The sequence below is a fragment of the Pongo abelii genome, chromosome 2 (assembly GCF_028885655.2).
Source record: "Pongo abelii isolate AG06213 chromosome 2, NHGRI_mPonAbe1-v2.0_pri, whole genome shotgun sequence".
Taxonomy (NCBI): Eukaryota; Metazoa; Chordata; class Mammalia; order Primates; family Hominidae; genus Pongo; species Pongo abelii.
The window spans coordinates 156,966,760-156,990,991 of NC_085928.1; the positions used below are offsets into that span (position 1 = coordinate 156,966,760).

Genomic DNA, 24,232 nt, shown 5'->3' on the forward strand with positions numbered 1-24,232 from the left:
TTCTTATTTTTGCAATTCTACAACTACATGTCACAGCTATAATGATAGGTAATTCTTTAATTTTGCTTTATTCTCTCTGCAGACATTTCCCAAAGCTGTTCAGGTTCAGGATCATGTACAGCCTTGCTCACCTTGTTTTGAATTGCTTTCCCTGCATTTTGGCTCATGTACATAGTCTACACTGGCTCTAAATGGGGGGGGGGGCGGCAAAAAAGAAGACAGGACAAGTTTCAAAGTGCATCCTCATGGTCACATTTACACTAGATTGACCTGTACCCATGCCCTAAGGTACTTTTTTTCTTTCTCTTCTTATCCATGCAGTTGTTTTGGATGTTTGCAAAGCCACTGGGCAATTTGGACAATTCAGGGACAAAACTCAAGACCTCCTCAAAGTGTCTACTGAATTTCTGTTTTTTCCTGAATGACTTTGGGTTCTGAGCTCCAAAACATTCCTAGGAATCTCCCGCTTGTTTTTCTCATTGGAGATATTTGGGTGAAAAGGCAAACCTATCCTGATGCCTAGAAATGAAGTTGGTGAGGTATGTAATTTTGGGATCTTCAGTCACTTGTTGATCAAGATGTTATTAATTTTTCTGAAATGAGGATTTCGTAAGAAAAAAATCATGATTGTGAAAAAGGTCCTGATGCCTTCTTGGGAAAAATGTACTCTTTTGTGACTTTTGCCCAAACACGCTGTCCTCAGCCCCCTAGCTGCCTGCCCCCTCTCTCAACTCGCATTTTCCCACCTTACACACCCAAGACTTGAAATGCCAAACCGCAGAGGCTTATGATAAAATAAATAGACACAAAGCAGGCTGAGCCATTGTGTTTACTGAAATGCCAGTCTTAACAAGTCATGGGGCGACATTAAGGCAATTGGTTTCTTCAGCTTCGTTCCTCACCAAAATAAACTCAATTCTCTCTAATTTTTCTTGTGCCTTTAAAAACTAATTTACATTTTTGTCTCAGTGCCCGGGTGCTCTGGGCTCTGGAACTCTCAGAGAATAAACTTCTCAGAGAGTTGATCTCAGAGAACAAAGTGACATCGGGGCTCTCAGCTATCCTTCGGATTGCCTGAAGGAGGTGCACGCTGCTATGGAGTTTAGGGCCCCTGAGGGCGCCACAATTTCTGCTAGGGACTGAAAATATTCACCTGATTCAATGAGGAGCTAGCGGAATGTTTCTGAAAGACAGAATCCCAAGATAAGTAATAGTAATAACAACTAGTACTAGCAAGTACATTATAAACGTTTAAAGGATTATCTTATTGAACACTCAAAACAAACTTGCAAAGGAGGTTCATTTTAATTACATTTTACAGATGAAGGAACTGAAGCACAGAGACGTTTCATCATGTATCCAGGGGCACAGGGCCAGTAGGTGTACAAGCGGGCAGACTGCCTCCTCTTATCCAAGATCTTTTCACCAGGCCAGCACAGTTTCTACCTGGTGCTCTAATTAGGAATAGCGAAGAAAAGAGCAGGATGATGTGTAGGGATGATTAGACGACTAAAGCGCCCCCAAGCTTCCCTGAGCATTGTCAATCCAGGGTTGGAGGCGGGTAACTTCCCCAGAGAGCAAGTGGGATAATTCTAGGGTGAGGCTAGCCAAGGGCACTTGGGGACCAGTAAATTCAACCCTCTGTCAAAGGTTACACTATTCAACTCTGCCAAACAATAATGACTCAAAGGAAATCTCACCTCTCCTAGTGGCTGGGGCACTGAGGTGTCTAAGAGCACTTTCTCTTTCCTCTTCTACTGCCTCGCAATTAGATCTTGGAAGGTTCAAAGACAGGCCTTTCCTTCTCCAAAACTCTTTCGCGGAATGTCAAGAACAGCGGAGCCTCCCGGGCACCTTGTCTTTTCTCTGCATTCTAGGGAATGATTTGGGCCTCAACTCCTGGGCGCCCTCTCGTGCAAGGCTTTCCTGGGGGAATGGGAAGGTGTCGGTAGAAGGGCTGGGATCCTCTCTGGAGCCATGGGCAGGCACAGCTGTGAAGACTCCAGGCAGCAGGATTGAGCGGAGAGCTCTGAGCCCAAGAAAAGCTTTGACTGGAAGTCTCGAGTTCATTCCTAATCCCCACTTGCTCCTCACCACAATGCTCAGTCGGTTAAAGAGCTTTAATGAGTGCTGTTTCTCAAAGAGGCCGGGTCGAGAAGAGGCCCCTCTAACCTGTCCGCGAGACGGAGGAAGGGGGCCCTTCCGCGAAATGAACGGGAGGGGGCGCTAACTCCAGTGTTAATGTCCAGGGACCTCCTTTCTCAGGGATCCCATCGATCCGGACATGTCTTGGTTTCCCCTCGTGGCCTCCTTTATCACACCTGCGCGTCTCTCGCGCGCCTTTGCGCGCTGGGATCCTTTCTCCCAATGTTTTACCCAGGACTGCAGCCCTTGCCCTACGAGTTGAGTCTCCAATGTGTTTTCTAAGGAGACCCAGCATTCCCACTCCAGGAGTCGTTGTCTTCCCACTCCATCTACCCCCTTGCTCCAACCAAGCCCACGGGAACCAACTTCTCAGGAGTTAAAAAAAAAAAAAAAGTGTCAGGCGAACTGCTCACTGAGGTGGCTCCTGAGCAGTAGGTGCAGAGACAACAATGTATGCGGGTATCTAGAGGTCCAGTGACCACGCAGTGGAGGAGGGAAAATGGCTCTGGTGATTCATTTGAAATAAGTTTCCCAGTGGCTGGGCCAGATAAAAGTGTGCGTGCATCGGATGCTAAGACTCACCAGATATCTCAATCAGGGCCCAGGGAAGTGTCATGTGGGCTGTAGCCTCCCAGTCTTCAGGTATAGACCTTCGCAGGTATCTGAATGGAGCCTTGAGGTCTGAGCAATCACTTCTCCCAGAGGGGGTAGGGTCCAGCTAGGAAGATCTCTGCGGGCAACTGTGCCTGAGACACCGCACCAGGGCTTAGTCAGGTCTTACAGCCAAACTGTCCTGTCTTTTTCTTTCCTTGTTTTGATTCCCACCAGCTATTGGGCTTTTCTCTGGGAATTCAGAGGTGGTTATTTGACGTTGCTCTGAGCTGGAAATGAAGAAAGGTAGCCTTTCCTGGCAGACACTGTGAGCATCCTTTCAACTTTTTCCATACTATAAAGTATTAATAAATTGGTTGATGATGTCAGTGTCATTAGGGTGAAATTGGGATGAGAGAAGTCTTTCTCACAATAGCTGCTTTAGGGGGTCCCTCCATTTTGCTGTCCTGAGACTAGGCCCCCAGAGATATTTGTGTGAAGCTGTGAAGAAAGACAGGAGAGAATTGGAGGCTTCTGGAGGGTCTCGAATCTCGTCCAGGATGAAGAAACAATAACAGGACACCAGGATTCAAAAGAGGAAGGGAAACATCACATTATTTATTTCCAAAGAAAATAGCCAAATGGAGTGCCATGTACACAAAAGCCTTTGGAGGGAAAAGGAATCACAGATTTAATATCATTTACATTTACATATTTACAAGATCAAGCCATGGCTTTCAACCTTGTTGTTCATTCAACAATCACTTTCAGTCAAACAACTTTTATTTTCAATTTAGTTCATAATTTAACTGACACTAAATAGACAGATGATAAATCACAAACAGTGTGGGTAGAGAGGGTACAAATAGTCTAAAGGTTTCAGCCAGGCTTTTGTGTATATGTGAATTATGATTACAAAATGTTTGCCTGTCTGTATAATTCACATTCATTGCAATTATTACATTGTCTCATAAATTAGCAATATAAAAAAACATATGGAGACCTCCAGTTAACAAATAAAATCAATATCAGGAAGAACATTTTGCAGCAACTATAATAACAGCATGGGTTATAGCTTGGAAAAACTTCTTTACAAGTCATTTATTCAGCACACACAGAGTAGGGGGACCAGCACATCCTTATTTATTAAAACCACCTTTAAAACCACCACAGGAGTTTTGGGGAAACCTGAACTGGGTGAAAGTTTCTTTGCTGGGCACAATATAAAATGAACAACTGCACATGTGAATGAGGGGAAGGATGGGCATTTACATGCATTTTCGATCACTGTGTTGTAGACCAAACCTTCTAAACTTCAATTGCCAAGATTCTGAAGGAAACAGGAGATTAATAAAACATCTCTCTCCTTCAGCTATTCTCCTTCTTATTAATGGCAGAAAGAGCTTGTTGATTGCTGCTAGTGAGAAGAAACACACAATGGGTCTATTTTTAGCAGAGGTGGCTTTGAAGGAGCAGGAGATATTAACAATTGCTTGGCTGCATTCTTAAGTTCCAAGGATCCTGCGCAAGAATATTAGGAGCCTGAGGGGTACCCAAAGGAAATCCATCTAGCTGACCCAACTTGGGCTGATTGAATGCAAGCCAGAGCAGAAAGAAGCAGACACACAATTATGGACTTAGGGTATGTATTCTGCTTGCACCCTCTCTGCATTCTTTTCCTCATGTCCCAAAGCTTGTCCTGAGGGCCCCCCAACTTCTGCATACTTCGCCAGGCCAGGCCCTGACCCTGATGTCTAGGCATTGCTTTTGTTTATCCCTTAGCAAGACTTAGACCTAAAGTTATGTATTGGTGCAGTGTGTGGATATTTTTTTAAAAGAAGTTAGATTTTTATCTCTTTAGAAACGGTTTGAAACTAACGGGGCAGAGGGAGTTTGACAGAGAGGAGAACAAATCGCTGACAAAGAACCTTTTACATTTCATCAGCGTTGTTAGGACGACAAGCAGGAATGTCTCAGATAATAACTCCCACTTCAAAGATTTCTCAGCTCAATAGAAAGCGGACCATCCTTTTTATTCAACCACAAGGACTGGCACTAAAGAAGACTCCACTGTTTGATTTTTTTTCACTGTGTTTATTTTTCCCCTATTCACTGGGGTACTTGGATAAAATAAACAACAAGACAATTAAGGGAACATGGACTTCTAACTTTCCTGCCATCTTCCCCACATCCCCTTGGCCTTGGGCTCTTGAGTTTGCATCTAGGACAAGTCCAGGCCTAAGGGTACCACTCACCCTGCCTTAGAAAGAAACAAGTTTGAGGGGCCGCAAGAGACTTATGGGATGGAGAGGAAGAAGAGTGGCACGGAAAGCCAGAGTGGAAATTCCCAAGGGCACAGTCTGAACTCCTCAGACTCCCCCAGGGTGGCTCCCTTCCCCCCAAGTCCCCATTAAATTTAAGCCTCCATCCTACTCAAGAGTCAGAAAGGCGATTTGCACAAAACTGAGCTTGGAATGCTCATTTGTTAAGCTTCGGAGCCTGCTTTAAAATCATTCATTCCTGATCCTGGAGCCTCTCTGGGGCGCAGTCAAGATGCACAGAGTCCTTGTGCTCCTCCCTTTCCTGAAAGTGTCCCCTGCGCCAAAGCCTCCCACATCAGGGTGCAGAGTGAACCCCTAAACGCGGGCAAGTCGGGTTCTAGAAAGGAAGTATATACTGGAGAGCGCAGTGACAGTATTAAATGGCTTGAAAGCAAAGGTCAGCGCAAATGTATCTTAATAGAGTGTCTGTAGTGAAGTGTGCCGCCTTTGAAGCGGCCGCTCCCCGCGCGTATTTCCATGGCGAGCCTAACGCGGCATGCTGATGCACCGTCAAACTCACACTTTCAACCCCAAAACCTGACTCTTTGAACAACCCGAGCTTGATTAGACCTTTCTCCTTTTCTTTCCCCTCTTACAAACCATTTCCTCGCCTTTAGAAACTCGCCATCAAACCCAAATGCGCCCTCTGATCACCGCAGAAAGCAGAAACAAAGGGGGCTGAGCGGTGATTCAAGCGGCTCTTTTCTTCCTTCACATTATTATCCATTTTTATTATGATCGGGTACAAGTGCCCATTCGCGTGGGTTTTGTTTACCGGAAATTAAATGAAAATGATTTAGTCCGCGTCAAACAAAAATATATACTTGTATACACAAGAAAAAAGGTCTGTTAGACGTAAATATTATGTCCTTAATGAAAAGCCTGGACGGGCTCCAGGCTTGGCCTTTCAGGATTTCAGTGCGACTTGCACATTGCCATAGAAATCCTAACTTACCATGAAGATGCACCGTGGCGAAGAAACACTGCTTTGTGCGCGGGCCCTTTGATGTAGCAGGCGCGAGATGCGGGGCGCTCAGCTGCGCGGAGCGAGATTACCTTGCGAGCAACGCGGTGGACATCTGTAACAAGCAAATGAAAAATTAAAGGCGATTAGTGGCCGACCAAACATTTTTGTTTTATTTCATTATTTTAGATTGAGATAGAAAGCAAAGTGGGGAGCCTAGAAACAGAAGAGAAGGAAAAAAGTCCTACTTCAAGAAAGGGGACTTTTTAAACATTGGCAGAAGCAGCAAGTTCCGCAAATGCCCTCTGCACCTTAGTGGTGGGGTTGGTGTTTCACTATGGGAAGGAGTTGTTTGTTGCCGACTGCCCGCGCTGGGTCAGGCAGCCTCTGGGCCCTATTGTATTAGGTGTAGGCAGGAATTTCAGTCCCCCTTTCTCAAGGACGGATTCACTAAGGGTGTATTTGGAAGATTGCATTTTTTATTTGGAGTCATGAAAATAGTTCCACTCCAGTTAGGATGTTATTTCATCTGATGAAAGTTGTGGGGTCTGGGGGAAGGAGTGCTAATTGTCTAATTGTGTCTGAAGAGGATAGAGCAGAAGAAAATTCATCAGTGGCAGGGCCAGGAATTGTTTGCTGGGCTCAGATTTTAAAATTGAGGTCTTTTGGGGGGCCCTCCCCAGAGAGAAAACCCACCTCCCTCCCCAATACACACACACTGATTTTCAAATTCTTAGGGAACTGGGATGAATCTGCCAAAGCTTTATTATTTTATTTTCCTTTACTTCCTCAAGTCTTAGGTAGGATTTTGGGGCAGCCCCATTCTCCCTGCAGATGGGGGGAGGGGGGAAAAAGGACCTGATCTTTTTCCCTTTGGCAACAATTGCAAAGGCCTTTCTCGCCCCCTCCTTCAACATCTGGTTCTTTTTTTCTGGGGACTTCATACGCAGCATATCAAATACACATTCAATCTAGACCCACTGGGTGTTTGCCTTTACAATATTTATTATTGTGGATCATTTCTCTAGTTCCCCCTACACCTTTTTAAAAATAAGAACAACATTGTGCAATTACTGACAAAGACCATCACCGAATTGACGCAATTCACCCAGACACGGCCGCCTAGGTCAGGTCTCTCCATTTTAGAGGCCTCGACTTAGTGACGTCATCAGCTTGCTCTACACCCGGAGCCCAAGCACCTACAAGACTCCACAGGCAACGCCTCTACAGGGGTTGGGGTGGAAAAAGGGCCCGGGGAGGACGGACTCACAGCATTGAATCCTGAAGCCTCTCTGGTGTTCCTTTGTCTGTATTTCTTCTTGTTTTGAATTCACTCCCTACCCCAAGTATACAATGTATATTTAGTCTGTGGACGACAGGCAGTTGTTTATCTGTGTGCCCAGGCCACTCCATAGGGGTGGAAGCGTCTAATCACCACCCACCCACCCCCTGCTGAAAAGACGATGAATCTCCCTTATCTCCTTTATAGAGGAGGTTGGAAAAATTAGGACTTGTGTATTTTTTGTTTCAAAGGATACCTAGGGAAGGGGAAACCATAGGAAGGCAAAGAGAAAAGAAACTGGAGTCAAGAAAACGGCTCTGGAATTCCCTTTGCCCCCTTCCCTTGATCTGAATTTCTGAGGTTGGAATTAATGTCGGGGAGGGGAGGGTTAGAGTGGGGGTGGGAGCGGCCCAGTCCTCGAGAAAAATATTTCGCATTCTGCGAAGCATGCGGGAAATTTGTGGCTTAACTTTTGTCATCTGCAGTTGCCAGGATTGCACATAAATTCTCCAATTTTTTTCCATCTCCCTGTCTCTTTTCGCCCCTAACCCTGGTTTTATGATACCCAGTCATGAAGGCGCGTGTGGGGGTGATGGTGCTGAGTGTGACTATAGAATAAATAGGGGGACCATATTTATCTTTTAAAATAATGGACATTATATTAGCGTATTCAGTGAGCTCCAGCAACTATTACAGGTGGCCGGCCGGCCTTCCTTCCTTCCGCCCTGGCCCTCTTCATGCATCAGAAATGTGGCCTACTCTGCATTCGGTGTGTGCGGAAGCAGCAACCACAGAGGCAGCCCTAATACCGGAGGCGGAGGCGGCAGCAGCAGCAGGGCCAGGTGGTAGCTCCGTTCTGAGGGTCGCGGCAGGGGCAGCCGCAATGGGGCCCAAGCCCTGACACACGTACCATTCGCTCAAGTCGGCGCTACGCGCCGCCACCGCCGCCGAGGAGGCCACCTGGGACTCGTGGCCGCAGTCCGACGAGGGCGACACGAGGGCAGACGGTGTAGCCGAATCGTAGCCAGAGCTGGGCGGCGGCGAGCGCCCGTGCACCTTCATGTGCTTACGCAGCGAGCTGGGGTGCGTGTAGCACTTGTCGCAGCCCCGCACCTTGCACGTGTATGGCTTGTCGCTAGTGTGCACGTGCGAATGCTTCTTACGGTCGCTGCTGTTGGCGAAGCGCCGCTCGCAGCCCTCGAACTCGCATCTGAAGGGCTTCTCGCCTGGCGGAGGCAACGCAGAGACATTAGTGCTCGTGGGTCGTGTTCCCGTCAGGTGCTTGCCACCCTCCCCCATTCGTCTCTCATTTTCTGGAAAAGAACTACAAAATATTTTCAGAAATCCCTTTCCATGGCGCCTCAGGTCGAGCACCCCTTTCCCTCGTGCAGAGAGCGCCCCCGGTGCCCTCTCCTGAACGCCTCCACCCCTCCCGCCTTCCTCGTCTGGGCTCATGGGGAGGGTATGGAGGAGGAGCGACAGTGACTCCATCTTAGTCGAGTTTCCATCCTCGAAAATCCTGATCCACTCGGGTTGTTTCCTCCAAATTTTCTCCACTTGGAACCAGAAGCACCTCTGCTCGGAAATACATTAACGGAGGGGCTCACAATATAGTTAACGGGGAAGCTCACATCTGCTCGATTTAAAGTTGCTGTTTCAGCCAAACTTCTCTGCCGCTACCCCGCCCAGCCGTTCATCCCCCCCACCCACCCCCATCCTGGCCCAAATTGTTTCCTAAAGTAGGTTTTGCGCAAACGCCAAAGCGATGAAATAATTTAAGGATGCGCAGCCCATGCACATTGTGTGTGCATAAAGTGGATTCGTGCTGCAGCGAAAGGTATTCTGAGCAATGATTCACTTCAGAAGAGATTTTTACAGGATATGGAGCCCCCTCCCGCTTTCCTTCTACCCCCTGAGGGCAAACATTTAGCAGCATTCTTCAGATCTTGCCTAAACCTTCCGGCATCCCTCCAGATACGCTCTCCAGCAATAATATTTTATTACGCTGCTCCAGAGGCCTCCCGGAGACCGTGCTGTGGGCAGCTGGCCCTCCCAGTCCGAACTGACTTGCGATGTCGACCAGTCTGCCCAGACCACCCCCACCTGGCTGTCGGACCTCTCGGGCCTAAGACGAGGGGTTGGCGCGGTAGGGTCCGCACAGGCCAAGTGGGATCCGAGGTCTCTACCGCAACCACGCCCTTGAGCGCTGCGGCTTCGGGAAGAAAACAGCTGCTGCTGTCAGGCCAGGCCTGGCTCCGCAGACTGGAGGGCGACCAGGCGGCTGGCATAGGCCGGGGAGGGGCTGGGCTCGGTGGCTGCGATGCCCTGTAGAGCCGAGGGAAGGCGCGAGTGCACGTTAGAGTGACAATATTGGCCGGAACGAGCCCCAATCGGGGAGCTCACGGCCACCTGAATTCGCTGACGTGTAGGAGAGGAAAGGACCCCGAGAACCCGGAAGCCTAGATTCCTGCCGGAGCTGCAAGTGCTGCGGAAATGGGGGAAGAAGGTTTCTGGGCGCTTTAAACAAATGGCTGCCTCCCAGCTCTCTGAGTTAAGGAACCGGCTACCTAGCGTCTAGCTGAGGAGGAAGACGCACAGCTGGAGAACTGTTGCCTTTGTAGTTGCCTCTCCCACCGCATCCAGGAAAAACAAGCGCTTTGGGGCTGGTTAGAACAAACAAAGCCCCAATTCCAGAGCCCTGTTGAGGCTCGGACAGAGAGGTTTGCGCACAACCTGCGCTTCTGCGCAATCAGCGGCTCCTGAGCCCGGGTCTCCGGCACCACCCGGTCGCTGGATTCCCACCCTACAGGAGCACAGCGAGTACACTGAACCCTCTGGAAGGTGTTGGCACCTGCCATTTCGCGGGACACTGGCACCATTTTATAAAACAGTGATAGAAAGATGCGGAACAAATCAGTGTTCCTATTTGCCCCTATTTTTATCTCCTCTGATTCCTGCCAGCATTTGCAAACCCAAAACTTTCTTCCTTCTTCTCTTTCAAAAAAAAAAAAAAACTTACAAAAAACATACAATTCAGGGCCTGCAAAAGAAACCAAGGTTATTTTGAGAAAACAGAGGTGAAATGGAATTAGAGTTTGGTGCTCCTCCCCAACAACCGCCCCCCCCCCCAACAAAAATCCCGCCAAACCCTTATCCGATCTCGTGAGCGCCTCGCTGGACATTCACGTAAAACAAAAACAATTATTTCGCTCCAGAAGAGGAGCAGAGGAGAAAGCAGCAGTGCACTGAGTGATATCGGCAGCCGGGAAGTTCGCAGGCCCCTAGGAGGCCAGGTGAGGCCGCGCCCCAGCTTGCTCCGGAGCTGCAGGAGGCGCCCTGGTCTCCGCGCTTGACATCACCCCCGCCCCCCGCCAACACCCGGCCTCCAGTCCTTCCCCCTCCCTCCAGCTCCCTGCACTGCGCCCTGGGTGGGTGGGTGAATGTGAAGAGGCGGCGTTGGGCTAGGCCCCTGCAGCCCGCTCGGAGCTTCCTAGGCCTGGGGCTGCGCTGTGAAAACCCAGATTCTCATCCCAGAGGCCCAGCAGTCCGGAAAGGCCTCTTCTCCGACCCTGCGCCGGGTCCGCCGGACAAAGTTCAGAAGCTCGGGCTAGCTGGGCCAGCGCCATTTTCTCGCACTTGTGGCTGGATCTGGTTGTCCCGGCGACTGCGCCCCGGCGCGGTCTCTTCTCCTCTACCTCTGACTCGCCCTCAGACGCCGGGGAAGGTGTGGCTAGATCCCGGCCCCGGCCGAGGGGTCCCGGGAGAGGAGCTGGGTGGCGGTGGCCAGACAGAGCGCGGTAGCTGGCCCGCGCCTCCCTCCCCGAGGCACCATTGTTCCGGGATCGCTGTGACCGCCACAAAGTGAATCCTTTCGGTGCGGACAGTCGCCTTCAAAGCCAGGCCCCGGATTCAGGTCAGGGAGAATCTCAGCTCCTGAGAAATTTGCTCCTGTTTGCCGCTTCCGCGACTCGAGGAAATGAAACGCCATTAATATTTGAAAAGGCAATTATTTTCCTGTTGAATCGAGAACTGTCTTCATGAATAATTTGTAGTGAGGTCTATTGCCATTTGAGAAACATTTTTTCTCTCTCTCTCTCTCTATCTCACTCTCTCTCTCCTCTCTTTATGACTTAGGAGGGGGATTTGAGGGAAATGCCCGAGTAGGCCAGACTCTGTAGTTCGTTGTTGGTCGTGTTTGTTTGTTTGTTTTTGTCTGTTGTTTCCCCCACCCCCCACCGCTAATGAATCAGGACCGCGAACCGAAAGAACGCACAAAATTCTGTCCTGAAAACACGAAAACCTGAGCCAGCCGTGGCGCACGGAACTTGCTTCTCTGCTGTAGGTCGACTGTGCTAAGAATTTAACCATTTTCTGCTTCACAGAATTCAAACAGTGGGCCGGCAAAGAGCTCTAAAAGTTTGTTTGTTAAAAAACAAAACAAACAAACAAAAAAAACCCCTGTCATTAAAGATGAGTTCCTTCTCCAGCTCAGGACTGCGAGTCTACCTTCCGGGTGTCCGCCGCCAGCTCCCGGAGTAGCAGGCCTGAGGCCAGGATTCCAGTGTGACCTACCGCCCCTTCCCGAAGCTAAAACTTCGGGTGAGGGGGTGAGATCCATGCGACATTGTGGGAAACCCTGAAAAGAGCTCAGGGAAACCGTACACTTCCAGACAAGCTTTAGAAATAAAGTGCCAGGCTCCAAGTGGACTTTGGTCTGGTCTCCGCATGTGCCGGTGTCCGGGCCATGGACCTTTCCCGGGAAGGGAGAGTTTGGAGAGAAGATAGGCGTTAGAACAACTAGCCTTAGAAAGTTCTTTGACTCCAACAATTGTCGATGTTCCAGCAAGAATAGGGGCAAGTAAGGCAAGGCACCGGGCAGTAGGAGAAGTGGGGCACCAAGCTGGAATTCATTTTATTTTCTCCTGTCCCCACCAGTCCCCTTCTCCTGCCCCCAAAATGGGGGAGGGGAGAAGATGTTGATTTCTTAAACTTCCAGGGAGGAGGAGCGAGAAAACCCTAACTAAGGAGAGTACAAACAATGGCTGCTAAACTAATTAATGTAACTTCACAGGCTGTTCTGGAAGTGTGAAAACTTTCTTCTTGCAGTTGTATTAATTAGAGATACTCTGGCCAGAGGAGTTCAATTTTGCAGGCTCTTGAACGATACTCCTTTTTTTCTGTTAACTAGAAGTAGCAGATGTAGTTGACACATGTCCCCATTTCCCTTAGCATCTTGGTAAATGATATTTAAGGTGGATAGGTCCCGTTAGGTCTGTGCTAAAGCGAAAGTGAGGGTTCACCAAACATCCCTAGTGTCCAGCCACCAAGGCTCAAAAATACGTACAAAGTTAGCCCATTCGACCCCCAACTCCTAAAGAAGGTTCCAGGGCCTGGTAACCTCTCAGTCCAGGTGGGCCAGGTTATCAGGACGACAGGTGGAAGAGTTCTGCCGCGCAATTCCAAAGGGACCAGGAAAAAACTTAGACAGCTGTTCTTATGTCTTTACGACTTTGGGGAACAATGTTGTTTTAAAATATCTTAAAATCAAACTCTTAAGCAGACAGCACATGTTTGCACACACAGGGTCTTAGGCACGTTCACCCTTGTCCCCCCGGAACAGAAATCCCGCACTATCCTCCCTACACACAGCCTCCGGAAACTTCTGTGATTCTAAGAATAGAAGCGCATAATTAATATTTTATGGCCTTGGCTCATGGAAACAACACCAAAATATTTTCCCCCTCCCCTCAGTTGGGACTTGAGGAAATCCAGACCCGAGGGCCTGCTTCCCCAGAGGGTCCGCACGCGACAGACAGCGCCGAATACTGACCTGTGTGAGTTCGTTTGTGTATTTTGAGATTTTCTGATCTAGCAAAGACCTTCCCACACCCCGGGAAAGGACAAGGGAAGGGCTTCTCGCCCGTGTGCACGCGGATGTGATTTACAAGTTTGTATTTGGCTTTGAAGGGCTTTCCCTGGCGCGGACACTCCTCCCAGAAGCAAATGTGGTTGGCCTGTTCCGGGCCGCCGACGTGCTCCACGGTGACGTGCGTGACCAGTTCGTGCATGGTGCTGAAAGTTTTGGAGCAGAGGCTCGGGGTCGCGGTGCCGTCGGCCGCCAGCCACTTGCAGATGAGCTCCTGTTTGATGGGCTGGCGCATGTAGCGGAAGAAAGCGCCAGGACCGTGGGGCGCAGCGAGGTTCACCGTCAGGTTCATGCCCCCGTAGCCGTGCAGGGCTGCGGCAGCTGCCAGGGCGTCGCTGCGGGCCGCAGGCCCTGGCGGGAAGGGCTCTGGCCGCGCGTACATATCTCCAGGGAGCCCCAGACGCAGGAGTCCATTCAAAGGACGGCTGGGGGAGGCCTGGGGAGGCTCCTCGTGGAGGCCCGGGAACACCGAGGGGCTGGAGGCGGCGGTGAGCTGGGGGCCATGGTGTCCAGAGCTGCTACCTGTTGTCGAAACAAATAGCACGCATGAGAACGGGTGGCGTGGGCTGCGCGCTCTTCCCTGGGCCCCGGGGGGCAGGCCCAGCCCTGCCACACTACGGCCTCTGCAGTCAGCAGTGGAACTCAGAGCCAGACGGCGCCAGCAGTGAACCCGGTGGGCAGAGCAAGGCCAAACACCTACGCCGCCGTTGGGCCAGATTGCTGTTCGGCCAAGTCCCCTGCCGCGCCATGAGCTAGAGAGGGATGGTAGCGGCAGAGTAGATGTAAGGGGTAATGGAAGGCGCAGGGCTGAATCTGTGGGTTGCTGGGGGTTCTGCTCCAGAGGGGTAGGAGCTGAGCCCCAAGCGCACTTTGGCGGCTAACACCCCGGGGCGCTCCGGGGCACGGTGCCCTGCGGGGAGTGGAGGTGACAGAAATGATGATGTTGGAGGTGGTGGTCGTTCTGAAGCGCCCCAGCCGTATATATTTTCAGTGCCCCGCTTGGCTAGGAGAGGGCTGCCGGCAGCTTGCCGGCCCACGCTCCCCGGAGCTCCCTGTACCGGGCCGCTAACACCACTGCCACCTGACAGTGGGGAGGGGAAAGGAAAACCACACAAAAAACTTCTGTAAAGTTTTTTTTTCTTTCTTTCTTTCTCTTCTTCTTCCCAAGGTTTGGATTTGGGCGCGCCCACCCCCTTGGCTATTAATGCCTACGCGAAATCCTGCACACTACAGAAGTAGCAGCAGGGCGCGTTAGGAAGTCAATAGAGATTCAGGGCCGTGGCCTGGACCCACAGAGAGGAACAATCGCCTGGGTAGCCCATTGGCCCGCGGCCGGGTCCGACGTCAGTGATGACAGGTCCTGCCGCACGCGGTCGGTCTCTCTCTCTCACACACACACACACACTCTTCCCCGCTCCAACCCCCACCCCCTCACACACCTCTCCCCCAAACACATACCCTCTTTCCCTCCCTCACCCCACCCCCACAGCATCTCAAGCTTCCACTGCTCATGCGCTCTGACCCGGGCACAAATCCTTTTCTCTCCCCTTGAGCCTCCTCCCCCTCCTCTCCGGAAAGCTGAGTGGATCAGCTTTGACTCAGGGCTCCTGGAAGTACTCGGGGCTGGGTTATGCCACCATTCACCACAACTTTGGGGAGGCAGCATTGCGGGACCTCAGTCGGGGCTGATGGGTAGCATCATGTGCACAGAGATGGAGGTCTGGTTGGGCAGTTTGTCCCTGCAACCTGCAAGAGGAGGGGGTCGGGATCGAAGGACCGAAGGAAGTTGCTGACTCAGGAGCCAGGAGCTGAGAAACTCCTAGGCTAGCAGCCGCTGAGCCTAATTTTATTTTCTGGCTTTCTCCGAAATGACTCGTTTCCCTCATCTTTCTGGTCCTTTTCGTCTCTCTTATTTTCTCCAAACCCTCTACCTCACTTCGTCTTCCTTTCTTCTCCCCTCCCCCTCTTTTTCCTCTATACTCTCTTCCCATTTAGCCTTGCAGGCCCCTCCTCCCCGGTGTTGGAGAGCTCAAAGACGCGCGAAACCCAAGGATCTGGCTCTGACCAGGGACAGGATTAGGCGGGAAGTGGTGACGGCCTGGAAAGGCTGGGCTCGAACCCATGCCTTCCTGAAAGGACTCTCCCCGCCACAAGTCACACCCACCCGCGGGCCTGCTGGCCAAAGAAACAAAGGAGTTGGGCGTGCATCCAGGAGAAACAGGTTTTCGCTCTCGGATCTCCCTGGGCAAATCAGAGATCCTGAGCGCTATTCCCTGCAGTCCTACGGAGCCTCTGCGAGAGGGGATTTAAGGGTGACTTCCACTTTCAGCTTCGGCTACTTGTTGCCTGCGGTCCGAGCCTCCTCTGCTTCCTCCTACCTCGTCTTAGGCCTCTGTAGAGTGCACGCCGCGTTTCCCCTTCCAGGCTCTGAGAGGGCCCTGCAGGCTCGTGGCCGCCTCTGACAAGATGCCTTCCAGTGCTAGGGGGGCCACCTTGGTGGGATGGGGGTCGGTTGGTTGAAAAAAACTTAAGTTCTGGCTCAGTCGAGTGTGGCAAAAGCCGGGAGTCGGGGGTTGGGGGGCTTTGGGGGCGGGCGGTAGCCATTTGTCTGAGCCGACCGGCTAAGGTCAGCTGCGTCGTCCGGCGATTTAAAGGGCTGCTGGCCGGGACTCCTGCCTTGTCGCTGCAGCCGAAAATGCCAGCCTAAGTGCTTGGGCTTCCCTGGCGGCCATAAAAAGTGTCGCCCAAACAGAGAAAGGCTTGTTTCTTTAAGAAAAGTTTTAAACATTGAGTAAAATATCCCATACCCCTTAGCAGAGGCAAGAAGTTTCGGCAGATACCAGCAATGCTGAATAGAAATTGACTGAACTGCCCCTCCTCCCATCCCCAGCACCAAGGCCTATTCTTATACATTTCCTGGTCAGTAAATAAGGCTTAAAAAATTTTTTTTAAAAATAATTAACTGATGTATAACAGTTGGCAGATTCTTTGAGACCTTCATTTAATGCATTGTTCCTCCCTTGGGTGCACTTTAGGGAGGGATTAACTTCCACAACAATTTCTTTCCACTTAGACACGTCCAGGTCTTTCTGCTCCTCCTACAGGAAGAGCTTGGATAACTCTACCAATAGATACTCGTCAGTATTTAAAAAAATAATTTTAAAAAGTTAGAGAAGAGTATTTGACTGCCAGACCCTTACTCCCTACTCTCAAAACCAAGGGCTTCCACACAGCAGTTTTGTGACTAGACTCTCAGGATATGTCTCCCTGGCTTTCACTTTCTCCCATGATTTACTCCTACACCAACAGGCACCATCTCTCTGATCCTTCCCCTGTCTTCCCTTCATCCAAGCAGTGGCTTGGCCAGGTTTCCAGTGAAAGGTTTACACATCTCAATGAGTCATTTCACCTCACAGGTGAAATTTCACCTCACAGGTGTATGTTGAATGATGCAATTGTCTAGGCAACTCTGGACTGAACCTATGAAGGGCTCCAAAAAGCAAAACAAAAGCCAGAGTATGTTTTTACCTGAGACTCCTTGCCCAGCTGTTTTTACTATCTGCATCTTGACACCGAACTTGTTCAGCTTATGTGGTATTCAGGTTTAAGTGCAGGGGAACTTCTGCAATAGTCCGGCAATTAAAATATTTTTTTCTCTGCTGGATCCTAGGTAATCTAAAACTAATAGTTCAGAATGTTTGTCAAACTCATTTTAGCTTTAAGACTCTGATTTGCACAAACACGGATTTTTTTTTTTTTTTTTTTTTTTTTTTTTGAGAGGGAGTCTCCCTCTGTCACCCAGGCTGCAGTGCAAAGGCGCCATCTTGGCTCAATGCAACATCTGCCTCCCTGGTTCAAGCGATTCTTCCACCTCAGCCTCCCAAGTAGCTGGGATTACAGGCACCCACCATCATGCCCAGCTAATTTTTATATTTTTAGTAGAGACGGAGTTTCACCATGTTAGCCAGGCTGGTCTTGAACTCTTGACCTCAGGTGACCTGCCCGCTTCGGCCTCCCAAAGTGCTGGGATTACAGGCATGAGCCACTGCACCTGGCCAGATTTCTTAATATACACACCATGATCCCACCTCCATCAAAAGCTCTGAATAACATTACGGACAGATAGGAGAAGAGGGGGTTTTAGTTGTTTCAGGCTGTGGAACCCTTAGGAAGCCTGGTGAGTCTGTTGAACTCCTAATAGTCCAGTATTTGCTGTGCATATTCATCATAGAAGAAAACATTAACTTTCCAATAGAAGGTTGTGAAAATAAAGATGCATTTTTTTCTCATCCAAGTTTATGGGCCCTCTGGAATTCTAACCACTGACTCGCTGGACTCCAGGGTTAAGAAACAGAGGTTTTATACACATAGTCTGCTAGCATACTACACACTTTCTGTTAGTCACTTTGCCTTTGAAAAGCTTTGAACTTGTGTATGACTTTTTTGTGCCAGCAGCAAAAGGGCAAACACATCTGATTCAGCCAAAATCATGGAGAGTAGGCTGGCCCCATGGAGCTCCTTCCCAGATGCAGCCTTCTCTTGAAAGCTGAAAACATCTGGACCCATTTTGGGTAGCTGCTTCTTGCTTGAGTAGCCAGGCATCAGTAGACCTGCAGGTCACTGAGGTTGCCTGATCTTTGCACGTTCCTTAGAGGTATATGGTCTATATGTTGGTTGGCTAAACCCAGCAATGGGACCAGACATTCTCCTAGAAGGACATTTCCCCAGAGACAGCAATAAGGGAAAACCAATTGTACAACTAATATTTACAGACAAGGAACTTTGGGCAATTACATAAGGGTCTTCAAGGTATATCTTTGAAATAAGCCCCAAAGCAGTATCCAGTTAAAGGTGATGGGGCATCAACATCTGAGAGGTATATTTTAGTCTTTAGAGAGATCATTTTCAGTCTTCCAGAGCTCAGGAAGCAGGGAACCCAGGCTACAGAGATTATCAATTGAGCTGGCTAAGGAATGGTGTCTCCTCAGTGGTCTTCAGATTTTTTTTCCAGAAACATCTCACTATACCTGCCCCCAACACCAAATGCTTGACTGAAGCATTCTATTCCTACCCATACCTGAAGCTATAGCATTGTTAAGTCTACTTTTGTGCTTCATTTGTAGAGAAAAAGAATATCTCACAACCCACAGATCTTTAGCACATGTCAAAATGAAACACTGGAAGCTTGTTTTCATGGGGACCTATTTGGAGCATATTCCACCACTAGACCCCAAATATCTCTCAATCATCAGAGCCTCTGCAAACCAGTGCCCAGAATCATGCCCTACGCACTTTTGCTCACCCTACCCAGATGAATACAATGACATAAACAAGTGATTTCCTAGTTCTTTTCTAGAAATAGAACATTTGGTGGCCCCACCATCTGCCAGAACTCTTTAAATCACTGGTTTGAATGTCTGATCTCACTCCCTTGGAAAGAAAAAAAAATGGAGGATATTTCAGATCAACAGCTGGGCTATTTTTCCATTTTAATATTTTAAGCAATGCTAAATTAAATGATGAATATTAGTTGTAAGTTATGCCCAGATCAGGAGCTGGGCCTTACTCAGCTGAGGGCCACTGTACAGAACCTGGCTAGAAACAAGTCTTGTCATCTGAATGTTCTGCATCTAAATCAATAGTCACTTGTTCAGTTCTTTCTTCCCTTTTTCTGGCCAGGTTGCCACCCTAAACAGAGGTAAATTTCTTTAGAGGCTAGTCACAGACAGACTTCAAGATTCCTACAGAGGGAGGTTGTCTCTATTCTTATGCAAAGAAATAACTTAAGCTGCAGGAGGCCATCCGTATTTCTAAGCCCAAATTGTGCAAAGGAGATGAGATCTACTAGGATTTTGGCAATAAAGGAGGATATTCTTCTCCTCTGCTATGGAAATTTGAGTTTTAAACATCATTAATGGAACTGAGTATGGAAGAAAATATACTTGGATATGCTTTAATTTCCAAGCGAGGATTCTACAAAACATCCTGTGACAAAAGCTTAGGAAACATTGCTTTTGGATCTTCCAAAACAGTATTAAGGAATCAAAACAACTGAATTTACATAATAACTCATACCTCTCTTGAGACTTTTGCTATTAAATCATCGCCAGATAATATAGAGAGCCATTTCCTGGGTTGTCTATTTGACTTTGGTTAAGAAGGTTCCTTTGTCTACCAATGAGAGAACATCTTTGGAGGCAACCATCAGCTAGTGATATAGTTGAAATGAGGAAAACTAGACTCCTGGAAGGGAAAATACCCCACACTAAATCATATGCTTATTCTAAATGGAATATTAAATTAAATTCTTCACAATGAAGGTATTCCTGACAGAGCAGCTGTCAGTCACTCCCTGTTCAGACACCACATTGTGGGAACCTCGTCACTACCACATTGCAGAAGGCTGGTATCCCTGGTAAAGATGATGTATATCATGTAAACCCCGTCATCCAGATCAAAGTCTGCTTCTTTCATGGAAGCCAATACATGTCAAACCTCATTCCAATCAAATTGTCTGGAAATGAATTCAAGATGAATATGTCATAGAATAACGTGACAGTGGAATTGCAGAAGGTCAGGGGTGGTTGTTTCAATGAGAGAATCGTCAAATATTAATTCTGGAACGTCCAGATGAGTAGGCATTGAGGGGGATTAGCTGGATGCTGGTGGGACGTTGTGTCATTGATTTGTGTGCAAATGTATTGAACACTAAGGAGTTCTAAGTTTCATTTGAACTCAAGAAACCCCCCCCAAACTCTCAACCCAACATAAACAAAAGACAAAACAAAACTTCCTACTTAAAAAAAAAAAAAGAAGAAGAAGAAAAGAAACCAGCAAACCAATATTCAAAGGAGGATTTTAACTTACTTGACTCTTTAAGAGTGTTTCGGTAAAGCCGTAATCGTTTCCTCATCACCAAGGATGTCTTGTATCTCATTTTCTGACTTTGAGCCTGTTTGGGAAGAAAAGAGTGACAGTCACTAGTTAAACAATTTTACACGTCTGTGTGGCAACATTCTGTGGTTTGAATGTATGAATGAAAGAAGGAGTTGATCTGAAGATCTTTCGGTCTTTCTTTGACCATTTTCAAATTTTGAAGCTAAAGAAAAGGATTCTGCCGGGAACTGCCCATATTGCAAAATGATATATCTTTGGTGATAAAAACATTGAAAAATTATAATTTCCCAGCTAGGCTTTTATTTGAAACTCCTTTGTTGTTTCTTGCAAGCAGAAGTAAGCTCTCTTTTAGTCAGTGCTCAAAAATCTGTAGCTTCTCAAATCTGAATTAATTGCATAAGAAACCTTATTATTTTTCTGAAGTTTATTAACTGAAATTTAGTGAGGTGTGGTGGGGAGAGCCTACTGAACTCTGAGAGGTTAGCAGCTAAAATTTGATTTATAAATGTTGGAACCAAAAGGAGAGGAATTTCTTTGCAGGTTTTCAAATCCTGTTCTGCCTGTGGTGGTGCAGAATTCCTTAGCCTCACATTTCCCACACCCCAGACCCAATTGGGATTCATCACCGGTTGACTTTTTAAAATTAATATAAAATTTGTCAGGTTAAAAAGGTATAATTTTAATCATTTGGTTCAAATCATCCACATTTCATAGTTGAGAAGGGTAGAAATAACACCTCCCATAAGATATACACATTACTCATCAGATTCACTTTGTGACTAAAGCTACCAAGCCATTGGTCACCTTAAATACTTAAAGCCATCCTGAGGACCTCTGCATCTGTCAGGCAAGGCTGAGGCAGTTGAGCAGCCAGACAGAAGCATCTACCCGGCCCCCACCCTCAATTTGGCCTAGAAAGAAAAACAGTCATTGAAAAGGTCTCAGGCTGGACAAACACAGCAAGTCCTCTGTCAATGGGGATGTCTGCCCACAGAACAAGCAGTTGTTTAACTTGTTGAACCACAGGCCAAATCCAAGTGGGACTCTGTTATCTTAAAGGGTATCCAGTTCTCCATGCACAAAGATCTCTCTCTCTCTCTCTCCTCCTCAACCTCCAACCTGAATTCCAAATAGCTTGGCGGCTTTTACCCTTCCATCTCCCCTCTTTTCTAGGTCCAGGCCTGGGAGGCAGGGGGGTAGACTCACCTTTTCCCAGAGGTTGTTATTATTTTCAAGTCTTTCTAACCAAAAGGCATTCTTCCCCAAAGGTAATAAGCTCCTTCCAGCACAAATCAGGAAAGAAAGGAGGCCTAACTTTGCATTCCTACAGAAGGGTGGCATGCTGGGCGTCCTCGCTCTGAAATTTCCTCATGGCAGGATGTCTGGCATGGAAAAGTCCTGGTTGGTTGGCAATAATAGAATTTGCTCTTTTGCTTCTGGGGGAAATGGGTGTGAGGTTCCCTACAGATCCCTGTCCACCCATAAGGCAGCCCCAACCCAACTTCTAAGAGGTCTGGATCACTTCTGTCCCAGGTCCTGTTAGCCTTTTGTGCACTACAGACCCATAGACATGCAAACAAATATTGCAGAGATTGGACTAGGGCAGGCAACAGGGACCTTAGGAGGCTCTCTATAGCATTTCCATCACACAGCCTATACAGGGAACTAGGGTAAACATCTCCTTTAGTTCAGACTCTGACACCACTTAGCAAACAAGCCAGTCATCTTGCTGAAAGAGAGGTGAGAGAATTTGGGAGCAATCCTGGGGCCCCTGGACCTGAGGTCCCAAACAACCACGGAATGTAGAAACTCAGTTTCGTTTTCCCCAAATACTTGATCCCCACATCAACCACGGCCTCCTAATTACCAGTCCATAGCACATCCTGGAGACCTTTTGGAATCTGCCCTCCTGCCCCCACCTTGAGAAGAAGAACGGGTGCCAGGGAGCTCCAGTGATTGATAGTGCCGGAGGAGAGCCAAGAAGGTGGGACAGTGGGTAGGCGCAAAAAGCACCATTTTTATTTGGGGGAGCCTCGGAAGCTGCAAATTGTGGGGCCGACCTAGCCGGCGCAGGACTACCCAAGGTCAGAGGTCAGCTGCAGCTGGAGACTTCAGTTCCAGAGCTGCTCCTTACTGACTAGCCAGCAGGCGCGGGAAAGGCATGCCCACCTCTCCGCTGCAACTTGTCCCTGGCGGGCGCAGGGCAAAAACCCTGAAAGCTGGCAGGGAGCTCTGAGCTAGAGAGGAAACTGGCCCCGGCCTTTGCCCGCTGCCTGATTTACTCATCTGCACCCTGCACCTTTCTGGCTCCCCTCCATTCGACCCTCAAGCTCCAGGAGTTTGCTGAGGCTGGGTTGTGCAGGGGCCTTTACTCATTCTCCGGTTCTCTAGAGGGAGAAGCTTGGGTTTCCCAGCTTGGGCTGAAGTAAGTGTGGGCAGCCTCCGGGTGCCCAGAATAGAGCCCAGAATAGAGATACAGAATAGAATATCAGTAGATCAGGCTGGGCATTTAGCCCTCCCTTTGAATCACCCTTCCCCCAACCTGCAGGCGGCTGAGACAGGAGAAAAAAGAGCGGCATGCAGTGGTGTGGGTCGCTGCGAGGACAATACTGTCGGAAAGCGGGGAAAACATGACCTTGAAATCCAAAGGGAGTTTCCTGAAGACGGTGACGGCCGAAGTGCAACCCTCCAAAAGCCCCTCCGCTTTCCTAAGACTTTGACATGGGCCATTCATCAATCCCAACTTTCAGGTCCAACCTTTGAGCCAGTCCTAGCTTTCTTTCACAGCTCAGCTCTATTCCCTCCTTACTGGCCCCTAATTTCCAATGTCCCTGGATCTAGGCTAGGGGCCAGAATCCTAGGAGCTGCGGTCTGCTCCCCAGACAGCTAGTTGCTGCTCTTGTTCGCATTGGAGATAAAGAAAGCCAAGTCCCGAACCCACTGCTGGCCGCGCGCAGAGAGCAGATCCCAGCAGTCAGCTTCCTGAGGCAGGACCAGGATGAGGGAGGGCAAGGAGCCGCCCGGAGGTGGACTCAGGCGGCATCTGCCGTCAGGTTGGGGTGGAGAAGTTCCATCGTCTTGCTGCCATCTGGGCTAACTTGGCGCTTTGACCCTGGAGAGGGGAAGCAGAGACCCTCCTAGCCACCACCTTGGGGGCAGAGCAGAGATACCTCCTGTAAAGGCCCCCTCCCGGCACCCGCCTTGCTCATTTTTCGCGAGGGAAGCTCTGGGCCACAACTTCCATTCTTGTGCCCACGGTGGGGCACCCAGGCAATTTACAAGGAGAGAAGGGAAGGCAGGCAGGCAACAAACTGCTCCTGGTTCCTGTGCCAGTGGGAGCCCCATTTGTACCCCTTTTCCCTCCTCCTGGGAAGAAGGGATGGACTCATCCTCTGCGTTGCCCCTTTGCGGAAGGGCCCCCTCCTCCCCTTAGTGTCAGTGGGGTGGGGCCTGTATCCACGATTGGGGGAGGGGGGTGGGATGAAGGAGGAGATGGGGCAGAAAGACTGGCCGGGCCTCTTCCCCCACTGGGGTTTGGGTGCCAGTGGCCCCCTTGAGGGCACTTGCTACCCGGTCGCTGGAGGTACAGGTCTCATCTGTCTGCCCCCTGGACTCACGCACTTACCCCACTCCACCTGTTGCCAGGATCGCCTCATTTCTGCACATCATTTCGGGGTGGCTGAGAGGGGACCACAAACCCCTTCAAGCCTCTCTTTTGTGGTTCCAGCAAGGCGGTCATCCTTCACTTCTCCTTTTCCAGCTTTCGGGAAGCAGTTAGGGAATGTATGATGAAGCAGAAATGAGCCGTCAGGATGATATTTTAATGGCTTATATGTCACGTTGGTGTATGTGGCTTTGAACTGGAGCCGCTCGCGTTTCCTGCAGAGAGCGCCGCAAATCCCACTTGATAACTTCTACAACCCACAACTTTTTTTTTTCTCACATTCACTCTTACCCTGTATATTTAGATGTGTTTCCTAAAAATACCCTCTTGTCAACGTCCCCGTTGGATTTTCCACGGACTGGAGAGGAGAAGACTGACTTTTCTTTTTTGAAGAATTATTTTCCCTCTCCCCCTCCCAACAGCTACCCTTCCCCCCTTAGGT

At 49.1% G+C, this 24,232-nt stretch overlaps 1 protein-coding gene across 4 annotated transcripts; it reads right to left on the reverse strand.

The window, feature by feature from the left end:
* Window positions 1-1,286: 1,286 nt before the first annotated feature.
* ZIC4 (Zic family member 4) lies at window positions 1,287-24,209 on the reverse strand. 4 transcript variants are annotated; one of them, XM_063722262.1, is made up of 6 exons: window positions 23,752-24,209; window positions 21,333-23,238; window positions 20,097-20,181; window positions 13,134-13,751; window positions 8,214-8,529; window positions 1,287-6,136 (listed from the first exon to the last, which is right to left on the reverse strand). In XM_063722262.1, coding segments are annotated over exons 2-6 (1,155 nt in total). In that variant the 5' UTR covers window positions 21,468-23,238; window positions 23,752-24,209; the 3' UTR covers window positions 1,287-6,135. The 4 variants fall into 4 exon arrangements, with proteins under 4 accessions (XP_063578332.1, XP_063578333.1, XP_002814195.2 ...); XM_063722263.1 differs by having other exon boundaries at window positions 22,762-24,209; XM_002814149.5 differs by having other exon boundaries at window positions 21,333-24,209.
* Between the last annotated feature and the right edge of the window lie 23 nt (window positions 24,210-24,232).

What these genes read in the sequence shown, in the direction of transcription:
- ZIC4 (XM_063722262.1), bottom strand. Translation starts at nt 21,467, where the DNA reads ATGCCACCCTTCTGTAGGAATGCAAAGTTAGGCCTCCTTTCTTTCCTG. An exon ending in AAACACTCTTAAAGAGTCAA is followed by an intron (nt 13,752 to 20,096) that starts GTAAGTTAAAAT and finishes TTTCGACAACAG; the next exon opens with GTAGCAGCTCTGGACACCAT. An exon ending in ACACAAACGAACTCACACAG is followed by an intron (nt 8,530 to 13,133) that starts GTCAGTATTCGG and finishes TGCCTCCGCCAG; the next exon opens with GCGAGAAGCCCTTCAGATGC.